Source organism: Mauremys mutica, chromosome 7, assembly GCF_020497125.1.
Source record: "Mauremys mutica isolate MM-2020 ecotype Southern chromosome 7, ASM2049712v1, whole genome shotgun sequence".
NCBI lineage: Eukaryota > Metazoa > Chordata > Testudines > Geoemydidae > Mauremys > Mauremys mutica.
In genome coordinates this window covers 56,496,682-56,518,885 of record NC_059078.1, presented here as the reverse complement: position 1 = coordinate 56,518,885, position 22,204 = coordinate 56,496,682, and the positions used below count along the sequence as shown (strand labels likewise).

The window sequence follows — 22,204 nt, the reverse complement described above, 5'->3', positions numbered from 1 at the left end:
GCCAGTTGTCAGGAATGGCACAGCTGAGGCCCAGGGAGTCTGCCTGTCCTCATGCACGTAGTTTACTTTCTCCATAAAGCTGCTGTGTAATAGAGGTGGGGGCTCCAGAAAGAAAGCTATCAGATACTACTGTCTGCAGGGAATTAGATGGGTATGGTATCGGGCCACAAGCAGGCTGTGTGGTGTTTGTGTGCATACACATGCTCTGCCCTGGTTAGAAGTCCCTCCATGTGGGCCAAGCATTGTGTGTTTATAAAAGTACATTGCAGTGATGAGGGAGATTTGAGCAGGATTCATTTGTATTCCTTGGGAAGGTTCTGCAGCTCTTTGTTCAGGGGCTCCCTAATGGAAGTGTATGGTGTGACTGTATTGATCTGTGCATTTTTATAGAGGCACATTTTAAAAATCTGTCTAAAACTCTAGGCACATGGAACGCATTCAGATCTAGTATAAGGAGACTAAAATCTCCTTTCCTCTCAGCTCACCCCCACTGGGAGAATTGGTGAGCTTCATAGCAGAGCACAGGTGTCCCGTAGTGTATGTTCACTGCAAGGTACACCACTAAGTAGGCAGCGGCTGTGCTCTCCACCAACCCAGGTTTCCAGGTGGTCTTTAGTTGTAGCCTCAAGTAGAAGCACATTGCAAAAATACTGCATGGAAGTGAAGGCCTTCTGGCAAAGCATAGAATGGAAAAGGGATTCTTGACCGCTGCTGCTTATGCATCCCAAAGCAGCCAAGGAACCAACAAGGTTATGAACCGGAGTGCTAAAAGGCACATGTGCTTTCCCACCCAGAACATTTGCTCTCACCTATACCATTCCCTCCAGTTGTTTCTCCCTGGCCTTACCCACGTTACTGCTTCTTGTCTGTCAACCTCATCATCATCCATCACCATCAGGGTATTAGAGTAGCAGCCGTGTTAGTCTGTATCCGCAAAAAGAACAGGAGTACTTGTGGCACCTTAGAGACTAACAAATTTATTTGAGCATAAGCTTTCGTGGGCTACAGCCCACTTCATCGGATGCATAGAATGGAACATATAGTAAGGAAATATATATACACATACAGAGAACATGAAAAGGTGGGAGCTGCTCTACCCACTCTAAGAGGCTAATTAATTAAGATGAGCAATTATCAGCAGGAGAAAAAAAACTTTTGTAGTGATAATCAAGACAGTTTGACAAGAAGGTGTGAGGATACTTAACATGGGGAAATAGATTCAATGTGTGTAATGGCTCAGCTATTCCCAGTCTCTATTCAAGCCTAAATTGATGGTATCTAGTTTGTATATTAATTCAAGTTCAGCAGTTTCTCATTGGAGTCTGTTTTTGAAGCTTTTCTGTTGCAAGATTGCCACCTTTAAGTCTGTTACTGAGTGACCAGAGAGGTTGAAGTGTTCTCCTACTGGTTTTTTGAATGTTATGATTCTGATGTTAGATTTGTGTCCATTTATTCTTTTGCATAGAGACTGTCCAGTTTGGCCAATGTACATGTACATCAGGGTATTGTCGCACAGTGAAACCAGTGCAGACTCCAGATCATACCCAGTCTTAAAACAAACTGGAGTCAACGATATCTGAGGACTTCAGGTGTTACCAAAATTGCTCTGCTATCCTTTTCAATAACCTTCCCCCAAAGAAGAAGGTTAAAGGTAGGATGATACTTTGTGAGCGTCTCAGCATCAAGAGATGGTGTCTGGTCCCTTGAGTAGGGACCAAGTACTTTTCCTTGAGAGATGCTAGAACTCTGGCCCACCTTTCCCACTGCAAGGGGTGGATTGGATAGTCCTCTCCAGCAAAGAAGCTGATGTGTCCCTGCTGGTCTGTTGCAGCCATATGTGAGAATTTAGTTATGTCTTTTTCTATCACTCTTTCTCCTGCATATACTGAGATTGCCCACTGCAGAACATCTCCACTTCCACAGAGGCAGGGAATGTCTTCCTTTCTCTGCGGAGCCCAGGGCTCTTGTGTTAGCTCTTCCAGCTGCCGAGATAAAGACACCAGGCTCTGAACTTGGTGTTTGTCATGTGTTAAAACAAACAGCGAGAGAGACAGGATATTTTGTCCCCTCCCAAATATGTGTGTATTTGTTTGGATAATATCAAGAGCCGTCCTGCGATAGCGAAACCTGCCAAAGAATGTGTATTTTGTGTATCAAATCCCAGTGCATTATTTAATGGGGTTTGGGACATAAGAAGCAAATGGATTGGGGCTTGAAATTGCTGCTTGATTTAGCAATGACTAATGATGCCAGCTCCATGCCACTTTTCAAGTTTGATCAATTACACTGCATCCCTTTGTGTTCCAGACACCACTATAGCTGGACCCAGACTGATCCCCTTCATAACTAGGCCTTGGACTGACCTCCAGGTGCAAGGTCCCCCTTGTAGCTCAGACCTGGGCTGATTCATCCCCCTGAGCTGGCCCCCACCTGCCTGTCCCCTAGGCCCCTATGGGGTAGATATTGTTGGAGAGTTGACCATGTGGTGAAGAGAGTGGCCATAGAACCCTAACATCTTTCCATAGATGGGGCTTCCAGGATGATCACCCTTCTTCCCTGAGGAGAGACCTTGGAAAGCACATGTGCATCCCATGGAATGGCAGCTGGGGTTGCTTGGACTCAGGATGTGGTTTCTTTTTCTTTACAGAAAATATTCCAGGTTATATTTAACAGTACCCCTACCCCAAAGGGATTGGGGAGCTGTGTGCTTAGCTGGAGGTCTGCCCATCGAGAACTGAATGGTAGGACAAACATCCCTTTAACTATGTGCTTTGCCTTCTGGAGGCTTTCCAAACATGCAAGCCAGCCATGACAGGCGGGAAGGAGCCTCAGTACACAGCCACACAACTTGTTCTTTTGCAGACCTAAGCAAATTGTGGCTCCCTTGTAATTGCAAGGTTTAAACCACAAGGAGAGGTAAGCATGGAGGCCTCTCTGGTGGTTTTCACTCTCTGCTGGAGCTTTCTTCCTCTGCTATTTCACAGGAGATTTCAGTGCGACAGTTCTTACCCTGATATAACTGATTCCTACTGTTGTATGCACCGAGATGTTCAAGATGGGAAAGACATATTAGATCCTGGAATCCTTCTGTCAGAGTCGGTGCAAGGCATAGACCCTCAGAAGGGACATATAAGAGACAGAACACATTCTAGGCTTGATCTTGGTGGTTAAAGACAGGATTTTAAGAGGAAATATTCCAAGCAAAGGGAAAAGCTGTAAGACGTTTGGACTGGTTGCGTGGCTATTTAGAGCCAAACTTTTGAACGTGGCCCCGATTTTGGATGCTCCAGTGGGTGTTCCGATTGAGACACCTTGGGTCTGTTGAGCTCCCGTATTTGGTGCTTGCTGCATCTCCCTGCCTGATTAGGTTATCTGTCAGAGACTGGTTGCAGAGAGAGCTGTTTGTTCTCTTCACCAGTCTTCTGTCTGAGTGGTGGCAGAGAGGCGTGTTAGGGAATGGAGGGTAGATCCTTGTCCATATCTAGTGCTGAAGGCACAGCAGCTATTTCCTGTGCTCATGTCCAAACCGGAGAGATTTTACATGGTAAAGAATTTGGGTTGATGGCTAGTGTACTGGGGAACCTGTGCTTAGTGTGGAAATATCCCAGGTTTGGGGGGACCTGACTCATCATTCAGATGGGGTGGGGAGCATCATTCACTGCTCTGTCTTTGTGTGGGGAACAAGGAGCCGGTGCATTGTTCCTCCTCCCCACCACTCCAAACAGTTGGTTTGGGGTCTGAGAGTGTGAGGAGGGGCAGAGGAGAGAAGGGAAGCTAATCCCAGAATAAAAGGATAAAGCCTTTGGAATGGGTTAATATCCTGAAGTGAGAGCTCTGTCAAGTATGAGGTGAGGAAGTGAAGGTTCCACTTGGATACCTGTGACTCCTAAGCTGTGAGGAAAATCCCGCTTCTTTCTAACTTCAGGGCTTGGTCAGCCACCGAGCAGTTACGTCACTTCAGCTGCTGAGATCACTGACCTTTCCATGCACTTGCTTTGCGAGGACACACACACACACTCTCCTTTTCATTCCAGCCAATGTGTGTAGCTGGCAGGCTGCCTCTTTGCATTCCTTTCACTGGGGTATAGCCCTCAAAATTGCTGAATGCTGCAGTATCTGATTTTTGTTTGTAAAGGTTTCTTTTGTTTTCTGATTTGTGCATCTGGGATGCCAGGTGGGGACAGACTGCCTTCCCCTCCCAGCTTGTGTGACACAGGTAGGGGCTTGTGCTGACAGCCAAGCCCAGCGGCACATCAGTGCATGCAACAGTCTGAAATTCCTAGGCCTAGGAAGATGAGTCAGGTCAACTCTAGATGTAGCGACACCATAGAGGCAATCAGCATAGCAGGTTGGTGGGGGCTGGGCTGACAGCTGGCTGAAGGTGCTTATCAGGAAGGTTTTTCACAGCTGGGAGGATGGTATTGGAGTGCTTGTCAGTGGTGTTAGGCCAGGAGGTCTGTGTGGCTTGGATCAGGGTGCCAGTCATGGGAGTGGGAGGTCAGAAGAGTATGCTGGAGGGAGCTGCTGTCAGCCAGGGCCCCCGGGAATCATGGGGTCCTGTGCAGCCGCACCCCTGGCAGATAGTTCAGAGCTGCCCTGCTGCAGATTAGCGAGCATCTCAGAGATCTGGCAGCGTGACTTTGAGCTCCAGGCTACTTCTCAGTTCCCTTCTGTTCTGCACTGGGCGGAGCTAATGCAGGCTGTGCTAATGCAGGGGGTGTGAAGTTACACACCTGTCTGAAGAGAAGTAATTGCTATCTCCTCTTCCAGCCCTTTTCCTCATGTTTCAGGCTGATGCCTTCAGGCCTGTTGGCCAGCTGGCAGATTTCCCACTTACCCTGGATCCCTGCCAGAAGAGGCCTGTCTCCTCAGGGTGACTCACCCAGGCAGATCACAGAACTGGTTTGACTTGGTCTCAGCAGCGTCTGTCAGAGCAGCAACTGCTGGTGCTTCTTGCCGGAGCTGATCTCCTGCCTGAGCTCTCCATTCTTTGGGCCTTGTCTATCCAAGACTTTGGCGCTAGCTGGCAATGGGTGTCACCCTCACCCCCACAATGAGCTGTGTTTGAACACACAGCATACAGAGGCCACACCAGGCTCATTACCTGTCCCACAAAGAGTAATCAGTCTCCTACCTGCCCAAGGGCTGAACGCTCATTCTGCAGTTGGAGCTAAACAGGCCTTGTCTACACTAGTGACCAGACGCTGCACAGCCACTGAAGAGGGGGAGCCATGCATGGTTGGTAACCATTGTGAGGTAGTTCCAGATCCTAGTGCTGATACAGCTGTAGAGGAGTGGAGAGGCAGGGATGTCTGACAGTTTTGTTCCACTATGGAGCTGACAAGGAAGGTACTTTTGTTTTGTTTTTACCCTGGCACCAAGAATTTGGAATTTCTACTTTTAAAAAATGCTTATTCTTAAAAAGGAAATGCGGTGTTTCCTGAGAGATGGTGTATTAAGGTGGAATGAAATGGAGTAGAAAATCAATTAGATTCCTTCTGTAACTACTGTATAAACCAGTTTCTGCTATGTCTTTGGTGTCCAGAGCAGTTCTTGTTGCATAGGAAGTGTAGGAAGGAGAGCATGGAACTGGAGTCATTTGTGACAAAGGAGAGGAGCCTGCCATTGTGGTGTCTAGAAATCCATTAGATGATGATTAATGGGGGGGAGGGGGAGAATGTTGCACCAGAAAAGTTGTTTCCTAGGGCAGTGAGCCTTCTGCAGTGCAGTCAGAAGGTGGGTCCTCTACATGACAGGAGTTCTTGCTGATGTTATCAGACTGTCAATACCTCCCCTGTCCCTGGGCACACCGTGAATCCCAGATGGGTTCCAGTTTCTGTGCACCTCAGTGTGGAGATTGACCTTCTCTGTTTCTGGTACTAGTTCAGAGCCAGGGCTTAGGAACATGTACTGGTCTTGAAAGCTTTTGGACTGATCCCACAAAATAATTTCCAGTCCTTTGCAGATGGCTGTGTAGCAGAACTAAAACCACATCATTCTGATTACTATCTTGCTGTTACACTACTACAGTTGCAATATGATTTTAGTACTTCTTATTTCACAAACATCTGAATTTCAACATTAATGCTGTGTGTCACTATGGAATTGAGAATCTTAGCTTCAAAGTGGTACAAAGCATTTGGTTTAGCCTTGGTGATTTGTGAGATAGCTGACCTTAAAACTGTCACTGGTGCATTCATCTAGCAGTGCTTCCGTGGCAGGACTGAACACAGTGAGTCTGGGACCTTGGACTAATGTAATTTTCAGTCCTGGCTGCACATTCTGACCTCCTGCTTCCATACCTTTAGAGATCAAGCGGTCTTGGCAAATTTACACCCAGATTGGAACAGACCCTGACTTCTCCATGAACTTGATACTTCTGAAGTGTTAGATCCTCATGAGTTTGACCCACCACACAGGAAAGGACAGGTAATTTCTTCTCCCGTAAGAGGGAACTGTTTAATTCCTCCCTCTGGAAATCGGCCTGGGCTTTGCAGTTTGGGTAGGGATGGCTGCTAGATGCCTCCCTCGCCATTTCTGATGTAATTTTTGTTGTGTTTTTTTTCTTTCTTTCTTTTTTTTTTTTTTCCCCCTTAACTAAACCAGCTGAAGCAGTCCCCAAAGAGCTCAGTGTAGGGTGTGCCAGCTGGCATGCCCTCTGGCTGGGAGGCCTTGTTAGAGAGATCAGAGCTGACAGATTCTTGAGCAGCGATTTGATACAGGCCTCTTTTTAATTTGTTTTTTTGCGCTCACCCATGTAACAAATGGGGGCTTGTTTGAGAGCGTCGCTGGACCATTGAATGGAGTCATTGTTATCCAAACACTCACATGATTCAGAAGTCCCCAGTGCAGGGGGTATCCTTCCCTCATGCCCCTCAGCTGGGTACTGCAGATGCAGCAGGCTAGCTTAAATCCCAGCTCACCCCAACTTTAAAAAGAACAATCCAGTTGTCTTGCAGTTCTCCTTTTGAGAATTGTAACCAGAAGACTAAAGGTGCAGTGCTGTGCTGTAGAGACACACGGTTCAGCACTGACAGGGGAGGGTGAATAGATGGGTAGATAGAATCAGGGAAGTGAACTAGTGCTGCTTTCCAGGCTGTTTTTCGAGGATGCACTGTCAGGCTTCCCTAAAGATCAGTGCCTCGGGCACTGTGGGATCTTCCTTGATAGTGGCCTGTGGGTTGCAAATTCTGTCCAATCAGCATTTATTTGGTAACCTCTGTGCCCAGCCCATGGGCTCCTTGGCTTACAAATACCTCCTTATGTTCTTCTTAAAGCCATCCTTGCAAGAAGAACCTCTTGTGCCATGTATGTGGAGATGACATGTGTCCCCTGGCAGCCCAAGGCAGGGGGATGAGGAAAACGTGAGCTCTGTGATATGCAGTTGGCTTCTCAGTCCTAAAACCCCTTCTCACAGGCAGGATTGAGTATCCAAGGCCCTGAGTGGGCTTGGGAAGTGCATTTGTGTAAGCAGAGTAACGGGTGTTTCTCATAGCAATTAAAGCCCATTGACATGTGGATTGTAATGCCTGGTAGACCCAACTGTAGAGCAGGAACTTCCCTGATAGAAAGGACATAGCACATTGGCTCTTTCAGCTACTGTCCTCCCTTTTTTGAACACCGGCTCCTTTCAGTGTTATTCCATTTAATGGAAAGCGCCTCCAGAGTTCTGGTGCTAAATAAGAGGGTGATGGTGCTGGGGCCCCCTTAGTAGTGTTAGTGCAGGAAGGCTCACAGTGGAGGGAGAAAAGTCATTTTCTTGAGTGTTTTTCAAACAGGGGCAGTGAGTTTTGGTGTTACATTTTTGGATGTCCAACTTTGAGACACTTGATTTTCAGAGGTGCTGAGCCGCCTCACGTATACTTATCTAGAATCCAGGCTTTCAAAAATAGTCAGTATGTTTGTGATGAAGGCAGTGCAGCACTTTCCTGCTGGTTGGGCTGGGCTTCCAAATCCAGCTCTGTCAGTGAAGAGGGCTGTCCAGGATTACAGCAGGAGATGGGGAAGCAGGATTCTTGGGTCTCTTAGTCCTGACCCTTCCACTGTGGCCTTGGGCAAGTCACCCTTGCTGTGCCTCAGTTTCCCCATGTGTAAAGTATGTCTTCTATCAGGTTTGGGGCCTCACTGTGTTAGCCACTGCACAGACACGTGCAAAGAAGTGGTCCCTGCCTCGATGAGCTGAGATCAAAAGGCATTGTGAATTTTAATGATAGTAAAGAGCATTCTGACCCCATTCCACAGGTAAAAGATGGTGGTGCTATATATTTACATCATTATCAATCCACTTGCTTTGTCATCTCTGTTTCAAGTAATACCAAGAGTTTAGAAACTAGCCTGGTGGGAACCTTTAGAGTTCGACTTTTGGCCCCAGCTGTGAATTGATCTTTTCCCTGATGTAGTTTTTTTTCTATTACGAAATGCACATTATAAAGTCAGCATCTTTTAATCATGAGTAGTTTCTCCTCTGGTGGCATTTGATTTTAAAGCCCTTCTTTGATAAACAGGCCCTGTGTCTGTTTTACAATCAGAGACAAATAGGGCTAATCAAATTACAAGTACATTAGAATAATAAAAATCAGAGCAAAAAGGCTAAAAAGGGGGAGGCACAGGGAAAAGATGCTGAATGGTCCACTTCAGCAGCCTCTCATTTCTCTTCTCATTGTTGCTGGGAAACAGCTGTGACGTGCTGTGCCAGTTGCATAGGATGAGGAGGGAATGTTTGTGTGTGTGTGTGTTGTGCATCTGTGTGTTTTGGGTTTATTTGTGACTTTCAGAAAGAGCTCATTGTGAACATGTGACTGACTCTGTGTGGGACATCTGGTACTTCCTTGTGATGGGGCCCTGGTGCTTGCTCAGCATCTGCCTAGCTGGGAAGGGGTGAATGTGCATGAGAGGGAGTGAGACCCGTGTGCTCCTGTGAGTTCCTGGGAAGCTGCTTTGCATTAGGTAACCATGTTTCTGGCAAGGAGAAAGAAGCAGAAGCAGTGATTTTGAAATCAGGGCATATCTTATAAGTTCCCTGGTGTTTGCATCTTGGAAGGATTGGTGCTTGTCTGTCCTTGTGGGATCTTTTCCTGTAAAAATAACAGCATGTGGTGAAACAAGGCTGCTGGTATAAAAATGACAGGAGAGCTGGGGATCAGTAATGAGATATACAGCTTTAACCTGTAACCTGGCCCAAATGCACCCAGGCTGTGTGGGACTGAAAGATGGCATGATGCTCTTCAGTGGTCTATGTGAAATGGAGAGGGAAGTGGGAGATGTAAGCAGGTGTTCCCACCCCTGTCACCATCCAGGCACTTGGCACTAATTGACCTTGTTGGCAGTCTCAGGCCTGGTCTACACTATGCGTTTAAACCGGTTTTAGAAGCATTAAACCGATTTAACGCCATACCTGTCCACACTAAGAGGCCCTTTATATCGATATAAAGGGCTCTTTAAACCGGTTTCTGTACTCCTCCCTAATGAGAGGAGTAGCGCTAATATTGGTATTACCATATCGGATTAGGGTTAGTGTGGCCGCAAATCGACGGTATTGGCCTCCGGGCGGTATCCCACAGTGCACCACTGTGGCCGCTCTGGACAGCAATCAGAACTCGGATGCAGTGGCCAGGTAGACAGGAAAAGCCCCGCGAACTTTTAAATATAATTTCCTGTTTGCCCAGCGTGGAGCTCTGATCTGCATGGGTGGCGATGCAGTCCGAAATCAAAATCCAAAAAGAACTCCAGCATGGACCGTACGGATGTGATCGCTGTAAGGGCAGGCAAATCTGTTCTATCAGAGCTCCGTTACAGAAGACGAAATTGCAAAGCATTTTAAAAAAATCTCCAGACAGAGGCCACAGCAGGGACTCAGCACGCTGCTGCGTGACAAACGTAACGGAAAGCCAAAGAATCAAATGGACGCTCATGGAGGGAGGGAGGGGGGACTGAGGACTCAAGCTATCCCACAGTTCCTGCAGTCTCCGAAAAGCATTTGCATTCTTGGCTGAGCTCCCAATGCCTGTAGTGTCAAACACATTGTCCGTGGTGGTTCAGGGCATAGCTCATCAATTTACCCCCCCTCACCCACCCCCAGAAGTAAAAGGGAAAAAAATCCTCTCTTGACTCTTTTAAATGTCACCCTATGTTTACTGAATGCTGCTGATAGATGCGATGCTGCAGCAGTCAACGGCAGCATCCTCACCCCCCATCCTTGGTGGCTGATGGTACAATATGGCTGATATCCATCGTCATCATCAGCCTTGTGGCAGATGGTGCAGTACAAAAGGACTGGTATCCGTCCTCATCATCAGCCCGTGAGTGCTCCTGGCTGGCCTCCGATGAGGTCGGCTGGGGGCGCCTGGGTAAAAAACTCCTGATCATTCCCAGTAGATGGTACAGAACGGCTGGTAACCATCTTCATCATAGCAACAGGGGGCTGAGCTCCATCAGCCCCCGCCCTTCATGTGTAAAGAAAAGATTCTGTTCTGCCTGGACTATCATAGCAGCGGGAGGCTGCCTTCCCCTCATTTTATCTCACTAACAAGTCACTGTTTCTTATTCCTGCATTCTTTATTACTTCATCACACAAATGGGGGACACTGCAACAGTAGCCCTGGAAGGCTGGGGGAAGAGGGAATCAACAGGTGGGGTTGTTGCAGGGGCACCCCCTGTGAATGGCATGCAGCTCATAATTTCTGCGGGATCTGACACGGAGAGGCTGTGCTCTCTGGTTCTCTGATACACTGGTTCTCTAGTACACTTGCCCCATATTCTAGGCAGGACTGATTCTATTTTTAGATACCATAAAGGAGGGATTGACTGGGGAGTCATTCCCATTTTTGTCTTTTGCCCCCAGCCAATCTCAGCCAGGGGCACCTATGACAGCAGCAGATGGTACAGCACAAAAGGACTGGTAACCATCATCTCATTGCCAATTTACAATGGCATGGTAGATGGTACAGAACGGCTGATAACCATCTCTGCTATCATGCAAAAGCAAATGAATGCTGCTGTGTAGCGCTGCTGAATCGCCTTTGTCAGTGGCATCTAGTACACATACGGTGACAGCGACAAGAGGCAAAACAGGCTCCATGGTTGCCATGCTATGGCGTCTGCCAGGGCAATCCAGGGAAAAAGGGCGCGAAATGATTGTCTGCCGTTGCTTTCCCGGAGGAAGGAATGACTGACGACATTTACCCAGAACCACCTGCGACAATGATTTTTGCCCCATCAGGCACTGGGATCTCAACCCAGAATTCCAAGGGGCGGGGGAGACTGCGGGAACTATGGGATAGCTACGGAATAGCTACCCACAGTGCAACGCTCCAGAAATCGATGCTAGCCTCGGACCGTGGACACACACCACCGATTTAATGTGCTTAGTGTGGCCGCGTGCACTTGATTTTATACAATCTGTTTTACTAAACCGGTTTATGTAAAATCGGAATAATCCCGTAGTGTAGACGTACCCTCAGCAGAGACCAAAGATTGATTGAACTCCCCTCTCATCTTTAGAGGTGCCCTGGGGAAGGCCTCCAGATCAGTATATGAGGCACATTGGTACCATGGGAAGGTTTGCATTGGTGATGCATCAAGGAGCCTGTTAGTTAGATTAGTAGTCTCCAAGGTTGTCAGTCAGGCACATGTCACTGGCAGAGTGTGCATATGTTCAGATGAAAGCTGTATGACTCGCCTGAGCATCAGAGTTCCTATGCTGGGGAAAGGCATCACTGCTGGGCACCCTCCTCACGTATCAAAATGAAACTGCTGTCCCTGCCTTTGCGTTTTATAGCTCACGGTGTGCACATGGGGAGTACATGTCCTCTGTTGTTAAAATAACAGCGTCCCTCGGGACTCAAGAAGGCATTAGCTTGAGAGCTCAGGAGGAGCAGGGTCTCCTGTGGGAATCAGGGCAGCTTCACGAAGCAAGAGCCTGGGAACATGGGACGGTGTCATTCCAAGGGTGGAGGAGCGAGAGAGCTAGCTGCAATTGGAGGCTTTCCCTTGGGAGTGGGGACCTTAGTAGCCCTAGAGTCCACAAGGAAGCAGGCAATGGGTGGGGGGGAGGGGGTAACATTATTATGACAAGAGCAGGTTAAAAGGGGGAAGTGAGGCCCCGTGATGCTGCTGTGAGAGGGAGGCTTGGGTAGGAGGGGATTCCTCTCTTGTGCCCAGTGCCATAGATGGCACAAGGAGGGGTAGGGGATGTCAAATGCTGCAGGCTACTGTTATCACAGTGTGTGAGAATCCCAGAAGAGGGAATAGCACCTGCAGCAATAGCACCTGCAGATCCCTTCTTATAAAGCCCAACAGAGTCATTCCCCAGCTCACCTGAATTCCTTTACTGATGGTGCATTTCCTTCCGCCAGCAGCTTGGTCTGATCTGTGACTGCCCTTCCCCTGCCTCCATGCCCATCTGCTACCCCAGCCCCTCTGATCCCACCATTTTGATCCCCTGTAGCCTGCTAAATATTATGAACACTTACTGAAAGTCTATCTCTCTCTTTAATTGCAGGTGTAGCTAGAAGGTGCCATCATGTGAATGGCAAGCGGCTAGCTGAGGAATAGACTGCCAGGTGGGATTCCCTGGCTCCACACACAGCGCGCAGGATGGCTGACTGATTTGGGCTTGGAAACAAAGGCGTTTATAAGCACCCCATCCTCTCTAGGACTTGGCTGAGAGAGAGGAGTGGCGGAGGGGGCAGCACACGGAGGAGCGATGGGAATTGAGGACCATGGTTACTTGAGATAAATGGCAGATCCCCGGGAGTCTAGTCTAGAAGCTGTTCGCTTTAGTTTTCCCTTGCTCTGCAGCCACTGTTTCTTCTTCGCGAGCTGCCACTGGGTGCTAACACGGTGGCGCTGGAGATCTCCAGGGCAACTTGAGTGCAAAGCTTGAGCAGGGGGTGGGCCGCCCGCCTCACCATGATTCAGCTGTGGAAAGTGGTGCGGCACGTGCGACAGCTGGAGCTCCACAGATTGATCCTGGTGCTCATTGCCTTCAGCCTGATCTCCATGTGCTTCCTGGCCTACTATGTTACCAACAGCCCCAAAATCAAGGAGCCACTGCCCCTGCCCTTCAGCGACTGCAGCAACCAGCACAGGGTCCCGATCCCGCCCCAGGCCAGCTGGAGGCTCACCAAATCCGTTGACACCTCGCGCACTGAGCCTGTGGTGCTAGTCTTTGTGGAAAGCATTTACTCCCAGCTGGGGCAGGAAATTGTGGCCATCCTGGAATCCAGCCGGTTTAAATACAGGACAGAGATTGCCCCTGGCAAGGGGGATATGCCCACCCTGACAGACAAGGACAGGGGCCGCTATGCTCTTATCATCTATGAGAATGTCCTTAAATATGTGAACCTAGATGCTTGGAACCGGGAGCTGTTGGACAAATACTGTGTGGAGTATGGAGTGGGGATTATAGGGTTCTTCAAAGCCAATGAGAACAGCTTGCTCAGTGCTCAGCTCAAGGGATTCCCCCTCTTCCTACACTCTAACCTAGGGCTCCGGGACTATCACATCAACCCCAGTGCCGCTCTGCTCTACATCACTCGGGCCAACGAGCTGGAGCAGGGTCCCCTGCCCGGTGATGACTGGACCGTGTTCCAGTCAAACCACAGCACCTATGAACCTGTGCTCTTGGCCAGCACAAAGTCTTCAGAATCCATTCCTCACCTGGCCACCCACAAAGCACTGCATGCCACTGTCGTGCAGGACCTGGGTCTGCATGACGGGATCCAGCGGGTCCTCTTTGGCAATAACCTCAACTTCTGGCTGCACAAACTTGTTTTTGTGGACGCCATTGCTTACCTGACTGGCAAGCGCCTCTGCCTCACTCTTGACCGCTACATCCTCGTGGACATCGATGACATATTTGTGGGCAAAGAGGGCACTCGCATGAAGGTGTCTGATGTGGAGGTAAAGCCTGAAGGGATAATCTAGTGGCACCTAAATAAGGCCCCTGGGTCCAATCAAGGGCTGCATTGGTAATCTGTCAGGAGCTGCAGGGCTGCCCCTAAGATTGCGGCAATCGTAGAACTGTAGCCCATGCAGTTTATATGTCCTAGCATGTGATGCTTTCAACAGAGGCTGTCCAGATCAAGATGCTGCATTGCATTCTGGGACCTGTAGCCTTCATGGGCTGCACTTTACTCCTGAGGGAATTCTGCACCAAAAAAAATTAAAAATTCTGTGTACAATATTTTAAAATTCTGCAAGTTTTATTTGTCAATAAATAAATGCGGAGACCCCAGCATGGCAGTGGGAGCACAGGCCACTGGCTGCATGAAGGTGGGAGATCACTCTGCAGCCTTCTCACCTCCCACCCCGGGGACACGGACTCAGTGGTGAGGCTGCACCCACCTCTGACACAGCACAATGCCTGGGCCTGCCCCAGAAACACACTGGGGCCCTGCCCTTCTGCACCAGATACACCAGGTGTGGGGCAGGCAGACTCAACCAGGCAAGACCCAAGTGTGGAGGGTCTCAGTGTGGGGGGGATCCAGGTGTGGGGTGAGAGGATTCTGTGTGGGACAATCTGGGTGCAGGCAGCTCAGTGAGGGGTCTAGGTGTGGGGGGATCTGGATGCACAGAGGCTCATTGGGGGGTTCTAGGTACAGGGGCAATGGGACTCTACAGGGGCTTCCAGGTGAAGGTGGTTGGGGCTCAGTGGGGGGTCTGGGTGTGGGGTCTCAGCGGGGGGCATGGGTGCTGGGGGAGTGGGGCTTGGTGGGGTGGGCGGTCTGGGTGCAGCTAGGTGGGGTTCTGGATGTGGGGGCTCAGAGTGGTGCAGGGGGTTGGGGCTCATGGTGAGGATTTGAGTGCAGGGAGCTCAATGAGGGTGGTGCAGGGGGGCTCCAGATGCAGGGGTTGAGTTTCAGTGGGATAGGCTTTTGGTATGGAGGGCTGAGGGTGGTGGGTCCCTCAGGAGTAACACTTGTAGGCTAAAGGTGAGAATGACTGCAGCAGTCTACTCTTTCTCATCTTTAATATAGTGATGGAGTCCACGGGGGTCCCAGAATGCAACTTGATCTGAGCAGCTCCATCTTGATCTGAGCAGCTTCTGTTGAGAGCATCACATGCAGAGAGGCCTATAGTCCTCTCTCAGCCCCAACGGCTGGCACCTGGGGCACCAACCAATAAAACTGCTTCAGTCGAGTGTTTAGCCCTCCTGTGACCTTTCAGGACAGCACTTGGGAGAGTGGGGGGAGCTCTCTTCTCGCCTCAGGTTACTCACCTACTCTTCTCAGCTCATCCACCCCCAGTTCTGCAGATCACCTGTTGTGTAGAGAGTAAGGAATGTCCAGCAATCCAGGAATAAGGGTTGGGGGAGATGCACAGAGCAGCTCCCAGAGCTCAGGCCAGGAGCTCTCCCCTTGGCCTCACTGCTGGGGAGGACTCTGAGGGGGGCCATTTTGGGGGTTTGTTGATTGTGGCCCTGAGTGACTGGGTGATGATGACATAACTGAGGAAGGAGTCAGAAGAGGACAGGACAGGGAGAGAGTGGGGTGGAATCTGGACAGGAATCTATTTAGGTGTGATATTTCCTGTGTTTCTGCATTTGCCTTTGTACTGTATGTGCTTTTACCTAATGCAGAGAACCAGGGACTTTAAATGAAGTGATCAGGCTATCCTGCTGAGCTCATCTATTATTTAAGAACTGCCCTATAATACTTGAACATCTACCTAACCCTCCTCAAAGTTACTCTGCCATCCATTGAAACTGTAATTGATGGAATTTAGACTAAGGGCTTGGCTACACTTGCAAGTTGCAGCGCTGGTAGAGGCTTTCCAGCGCTGCAATTAGTAACCGTCCACACCTGCAAGGCACATCCAGCGCTGCAACTCCCTGGCTGCAGCGCTGGCTGTACACCTGGCCAGGTTGGGGTGTAGCGATTGCAGCGCTGGTGATCCAGCGCTGCTCATCAAGTGTGGACACACACCAGCGCTTTTATTGGCCTCCAGGGAATAAGGAGATATCCCAGAATGCTTTTAACTAAATTACTTTCTTTGTTTTGTTATGCAGCCTCTCTTTGTTTTGTTGTGAACTCAGATCGGAGCTCCGTTGAACTGCTTATCTAAAAAACAAACACTGATCACAGCAAACAGGAGCTATCTGTACCTGGCTGTGAACGATCAAATGAGAGGCAAGCAGTTTGCTTGACAGAGAAACAGCGTTGGATGCAGGCTGTTTGCAATTAAGACTAAGGGTTCGCGAACATTTTGTGATTTTTCAATCCAGGGAAGCTAACACACAGTGTTGGCTCCAAAAATCCACTCTCTCTATCTTCCCCGCTCCCTGTCACAGTACACCACCCTCCACCCCCCTCTTTTGAAAAGCACGTTGTTGCCACTTGAATGCTGGGATAGCTGCCCATAATGCAGCACTCCCAACAGCGCTGTAAATGCTGCAAATGTGGCCACACATCAGCGCTGGCCCTGCACAGCTGCACGACCAACGCTGTAACTCCCAGCGCTGCAACTTTCAAGTGTAGCCAAGCCCTAAAAGTCTCAGACCCATCCTCTCACCCCTTCAAAGGGTTACTGGTTCGTACTATGTGCAGAAAAGTGGTCTTGTTCAGTGTTACATGGCTTGCTGTCATATGTATGGTCACTCCCACCTAATGTTTCTTCTGGTAAAATTGTCTCTCACAAGGGCACTGACTGTCTTGTGTTGAGTTTCTGTGTCTGCTGCTACTTTGCCTGGTGACCTTTTTTTTTTTAATTGTTTTTTATGTGGGTAATAGCAATAATTTCCTGAAGATCTTGTGAATGTGAAAGAAAAACTGAAATGTCTTTATGGAGTGTAAAATAAAAGGAAATGAGGGTGGAGGGGAGATAAAGAGGGAAACACAAAGGGGGAGAGAGAGAAGGCACAAGCCTCGGACCAGCGAGCAGGTAATGTAAGTAAATCATTAATTGTTTTGCTAAGTGGTTGCTGACACTGTGCCAAACAATTATTTCTGTATGTGTACACACTCACCCTGGGGCTGCACTTACACCTTGCCCCAGGCACTGTGAATCCTGGTTGCAGCTCTGTGTTTTGGGACATTCAGATGTCATGAAAGTCTACCTCAAAAGACACTGGTCTACATTATCCCAGCCAGGACACCCCTCCCCAAACTGGGAAAGGTGGGGACCCCATTCCTGGCTGTGCAGAGCACTGACCCTGGGAAGGAAGCAGGAGACAATTGGCCTAAGTCCTGGAGACAGGACACAAGTCTGTTCTAATGATTTTAAAAACCAACCCAGACCAGATAATTCTAAAAGATGTTTCATTTTGGGTTTTAACTGTGAAATGGAGGAATAATCTGAGATCAGTAAACAGAGAATCTCAGGCAAAGCAGATAAAGCTCAGATTTATCCATTTAAAAGAGGCTCTGTGATTGCAGCACCAGGAGAGGTTCATGAATTTGTATTTTTTTAAAGCAAGAACTAACTTCATGGATTTGTTAATGGCCTTGTGCTGTGGGGAGGGGAGGGGAACCGAACAGTGACAAAACAGCTGGTTTCAGAGTAGCAGCCCTGTTAGTCTGTATCCGCAAAAAGAACAGGAGTACTTGTGGCACCTTAAAGACTCAGGGCTTGGCTACACTTACAAATTTGCAGCGCTGCAGCAGGGTGTGAAAACACACCCTCTGCAGCGCTGCAAATTGCGGCGCTACAAAGCGCCAGTGTAGTCAAAGCCCCAGCGCTGGGAGCCGCGCTCCCAGCGCTGTCCGTTATTCCCCACAGGGAAGTGGAGTACGGACAGCGCTGGGAGAGTTTTCTCCCAGCGCTGGTGCTTTGATTACACTTAGCGCTTCAAAGCGCTGCCGCGGCAGCGCTGCCGCGGCAGCGCTTTGAAATGCAAGTGTAGCCAAAGCCTAACAAATTTATTTTAGCATGAGCTTTCGTGAGCTGCAGCTCACTTCTTCGGATGCATAGAATGGAACACACAGACAGGGGATATTTATACATACAGAGAACATGAAAAGGTGGAAGTATGCATACCAACAGGCAGAGTCTAATCAATTGAGATGAGCTATCTTCAGCAGGAGGAAAAAAAACTTTTTGAAGTGATAATTAAGATGGCCCATAGAAGGTGTGAGGAGAACTTAACATAGGGAAATAGATTCAATTGGTGTAATGACCCAACCATTCCCAGTCTTTGTTTAGGCCGCAGTTAATAGTATCTAGTTTGCATATTAATTCAAGTTCAGCAGTTTCTCTTGAAGAGAATACTAGAGAAAACTTTCTCTTTCTTTCTTCTTCTCCCCCCCACCCCCATACCCGTTCCTTACCTGTCTCCTTTCATCTTTCTTTTCTCTCTTCTTGTGTGTGTGTGTGTGTGGGGGGGGGGGTTTGTGCTGAATAGTGAAAATCTCTATTCAGTGAAACATTTTACATCTAAAAAAGGCCCAGTCATATAAAGGACTGTTCAGCCATATAACACTGTGATGTCTAGGACCATAATGCCATGTTAGAAAAGGATTGGCGGCTTAAATAGCCACATGGAACAAAATACAGTGAGGGCTAATTGTCTCCTCCCCCAGAATTCCTAACCCCCATAGAAAGGGCTGTGTCTGTGCACTAGCAGCATCAGGAGTTTGTAGTGATTGTGGGTGCATTCTTCTGCAGAGCCAGCAGTGGGAGCATGCAGACTTTGTTTTAAAAGGGTCACACCAATATGGGGGCTTTTCTTTTAATTTCTTTCCAATGTGTGTGTTTTTAAATAAATATTTAGGCCCCTAGGATAATTTTTAAAGCCCCCTAGTTGTGAGGGTAATTAATTGCAGGCCCAAGTGATAGAATTTAGACATCCTCTTGATTGTGCACACAAATCTGGGTGGTGGAATTTAGGTATCCATTGCTTGTCCCTGCAGTTTGTTCTCTTAGCTGATTGTTGGAGATAAATTACAGGCTGGATTGAGACATCTGAAAAATCAGGCCTTAGAATCTGGAGGACATTCTCCATCAGATTATAGCAATTGTAAGGTAGGGTGGATGGCTGGCCTGGTGAGTTAATGGTAGTGAGCTGCACTTGAAACCCAATCTCTTGTTTCCTGGAGCCAGCACTGCTTGTTAGCCAACAGTGGCCCTTTTGGCCAGCTAAAGAGCAGGATTATTACATTCCAGTAGGAGCCTTCAAATGGTGGTAAATAGAGATACTCAGAGCTCTCCAAGGGATTCAGAGCAAAAATAAGGCTAGGTCTGAGTTTGCTGGAATCCAGAGGAGGTTTTCTGGCTTGTGGTCAGGCTGCTGAAAAGAAGAGCCGGGACTACAGGTAGGCTCCCCCTTTCCCACCAGCTGAGGAAGCTGGCAGTTTCTTGGGGGGTATAGAGTGAGTAGCAGACGAAGTTCAGTGTCATGTGAGCAGAGTTTGGGGCTGAGGACCTGCCTGCAGTTGTCTGGTTACTTCATGTGCTAGTAAATATAACACTGTGCCTGTCTCTGGCACCTTTCTTCCAAGCATCTCAGAGCACTTGGTAATGAACTACAGCTCACAGCACCCCTAAGAGGTGAGTATAGGGAGGGAAAATAAACTGAGTGAGTGGCAGGGATGGGACTAGAGCCCAGGTCTCCTGCCTGCCAGTCCTCATACTCCCTCCCTTCCATTACAAACACCATCTTCCCCCCACACTCATCTTTCCTGACTAGGGTATCAGCTCATTAGGAGAAGGTTGGAGGAATTTCCACTGCAGGCCCTAGTTGGTTCCTATCATTTCTCTTATCCTGCCCAGCAGGGAGTTGTGTGAGTGGGATTGAATCTGTGTGGTGCTGTTTTCTGAGCGAGCTCTTACGAAGGACCAGTAGTCTGTGGAAGGTCTAGCACAGCATTAAGAACAGACTTGCCCAGAAAGCAAAATAATACTCTCCATAGTCTGAGTTCCTGGGCTCCCTTTGCCCCACCTCTTCCCTAGGGTGCCTCTCTTTAAGCAATAGACTTGCTGCCCACACTGAAGCAGGGTTATTTAGGATTTATTAGCTGACAGAAGTGTTGTCCTGGTAACCCAAGCCAGGCTTTAAACCTCCCTCTGCAGACGAATGTTAAGCTCCTTAGCCTCCTCTCTTCTCTCTCACCTTCCCAGCAAACAGGAGTAGCTCTTTCACTCCCACAGAGAAAGGAGGGTGGCTCTGGAGATGGTAATAAAGGTGGAGCTTTTCACGGCTAGGTTACTGGGGCAGATGCAGCCGAGTAGCACAGGAACGGTCTCCCCTTGTTCATTTGGTTGGTGTGACCGAAAGCTGTTGCTCTGAACGATGTGTAGTGAGTGGCCTGTGAGAAATGAGTTGGGGATCTCAGTCTAATCCTGGTGAACCAGGTGTCCAAACCACAGACACAGAGCAGGTATGGAGATTCACCCTTGCAGGGCCATTGCCTGTGGTGCCCTGTCCTGTGAAGCCTTTAGTCCCAGAACAGCCAGGCTGAATCTTTCCAAAGCACTGGATGAACTTAGGGCTTATCTACACTACAGGTTATGTAGCTCAAGGCTGTGAATCAGACACCCCCCAAGTGATGTGAGTTACACTGACCTCAGCGTCGGTGTGGTCAGTGCTATATCTCCTGCTGACACGCTCACGGAGGCGGTTTTATATTATGCTAACAGGAGAGCTCTCTCCAATAGGCATAGAGCATCTTCACCAGATGTGGTGCAGCTGCACCGCTTTAGTGCTTCTAGTGTAAACTAGCCCTTACAGTAGGTTCCATAGGCCATAGGCCATGTTTCCCCTAACGCATCGGTTCCCTTGGGGGATTAGGAATGGGATAGTGCCATGAGCACAGTGGGGATTGGAGCCTAGCCTTTACTATTGGTCTTACTTTTTGTCCCAGGCTGATTACGCATTTGTTGCCATTTACATCTGAGTGAGGAGGGGGAGCTGAAATTTCTGGCCTTTTGTGCTGGAGGAGAGAGGCCAGCAGCCTCTTGACTAGAAAGGAGTTGGGTGGCTGGGTTAGTGCAGGCTCTTGGGCAGCTTCAAGCGTATCATTGGCACTCCAGAAATAATCAATATGGTGACGATGATCAGCACCCTGCCCTGTGTCACCAGCCAGCACTAAGAGCCCATTTCCTTCCTCTTAGCTCTCACCAAGAAGCGCATGCGAGAAGGAAGGAGGAATTTTTCCTAGCCCAGTGAACACAGTTTATAGGTTTGCACTGAAGAGCTCATGCTGGAGGGCTCAGATAATAAACTCCTACATCTTCCAGCACTTACCCTCCCTCTCCAAGGGATGTGTGTGCACAGCAGGTGGGAGGAGGCAGAAATTCATTCTCTCTGCCAGTCAGCATGAGCTACTGAGTTAGTGGCACAAGCACTGCGCACTAGGCATCCCTTGGAAATAACTATAATTGCAGTGATTTGCATGCATGCCAGTTGGTTACTAAACGCGTGGTCCCTCTATGGCACAAACTCTTTGTGGATGTGATTTTTACCACCTGGAGAACCAGTGTGCCTTACCAATGTCCCATGTGGCATGAGCCATGGTGGGGCACCCCGATGTGCTCTCCAACACTCCTAGGAACTTGTGAAATGTTGCTGATGCAGAGAGATCTTCTGCTCTGTGCCTGTGGCCCAGAGGAGCTGTGTGCACACTCCATGTGCATTAGCATTTAGCCCAAGTCTGCTATTGCTAGGTCACCACCTTCACCTTGGTGCAGTCACTGATCTGTCTCTTTTTAGAAAAGCTATTAAAATGTAAATAACTGCCTGGGACTAGGCCATCTCCGTCACCAGGCAGCTCCTAATTCACCTGTTCCAGCACTCCTGCCTGGTCCCTGTTGATTAAGAAATGCACTGAGAGGGAGCTTCATGATTGTCAGGCTCAACGGGTAGTGATCAATAGCTCCATGTCTAGTTAGCAGCCGATATCCAGCAGAGTGCCCCAAGGGTCGGTCCTGGGGCTGGTTTTGTTCAATATCTTCATTAATGATCTGGAGGATGGTGCGGACTGCACCCTCAGTAATTTTGCAGATGACACTAAACTGGGAGGAGTGGTAGATACGCTGGAGGGTAGGGATAGCATACAGAGGGACCTAGACAAATTGGAGGATTGGGCCAAAAGAAATCTGATGAGGTTCAACAAGGACAAGTGCAGAGTCTTGCTCTTAGGACGGAAGAATCCCATGCACTGCTACAGACTATGGACCGAGTGGCTAGGCAGAAATTCTGAAGAAAAGGACCTAGGGGTTACAGTGGACAAGAAGCTGGATATGAGTTGACAGTGTGCCCTTGCTGTCA

The 22,204-nt window shown here is 48.7% G+C and overlaps 1 protein-coding gene across 19 annotated transcripts in view; it reads left to right on the top strand.

The window, feature by feature from the left end:
* The window catches only part of NDST2 (N-deacetylase and N-sulfotransferase 2), a 271,555-nt gene that overhangs the window by 223,076 nt on the left and 26,275 nt on the right, over nucleotides 1–22,204 (top strand). For 8 of the 19 annotated variants that reach the window (XM_045023107.1, XM_045023106.1, XM_045023109.1 and 5 more), the window contains one exon: nucleotides 12,500–13,902. The exons of 1 other annotated variant lie outside the window; for it this stretch is intronic. In XM_045023107.1, coding sequence (XP_044879042.1) covers nucleotides 12,910–13,902 — 993 coding nt within the window. In that variant the 5' untranslated portion in view covers nucleotides 12,500–12,909. Of the gene's footprint in view, nucleotides 1–4,863; nucleotides 5,350–6,308; nucleotides 6,430–12,499; nucleotides 13,903–22,204 lie in introns of those variants that run through there. 10 more of the 19 variants (XM_045023096.1, XM_045023105.1, XM_045023098.1 and 7 more) reach the window with 4 other exon arrangements.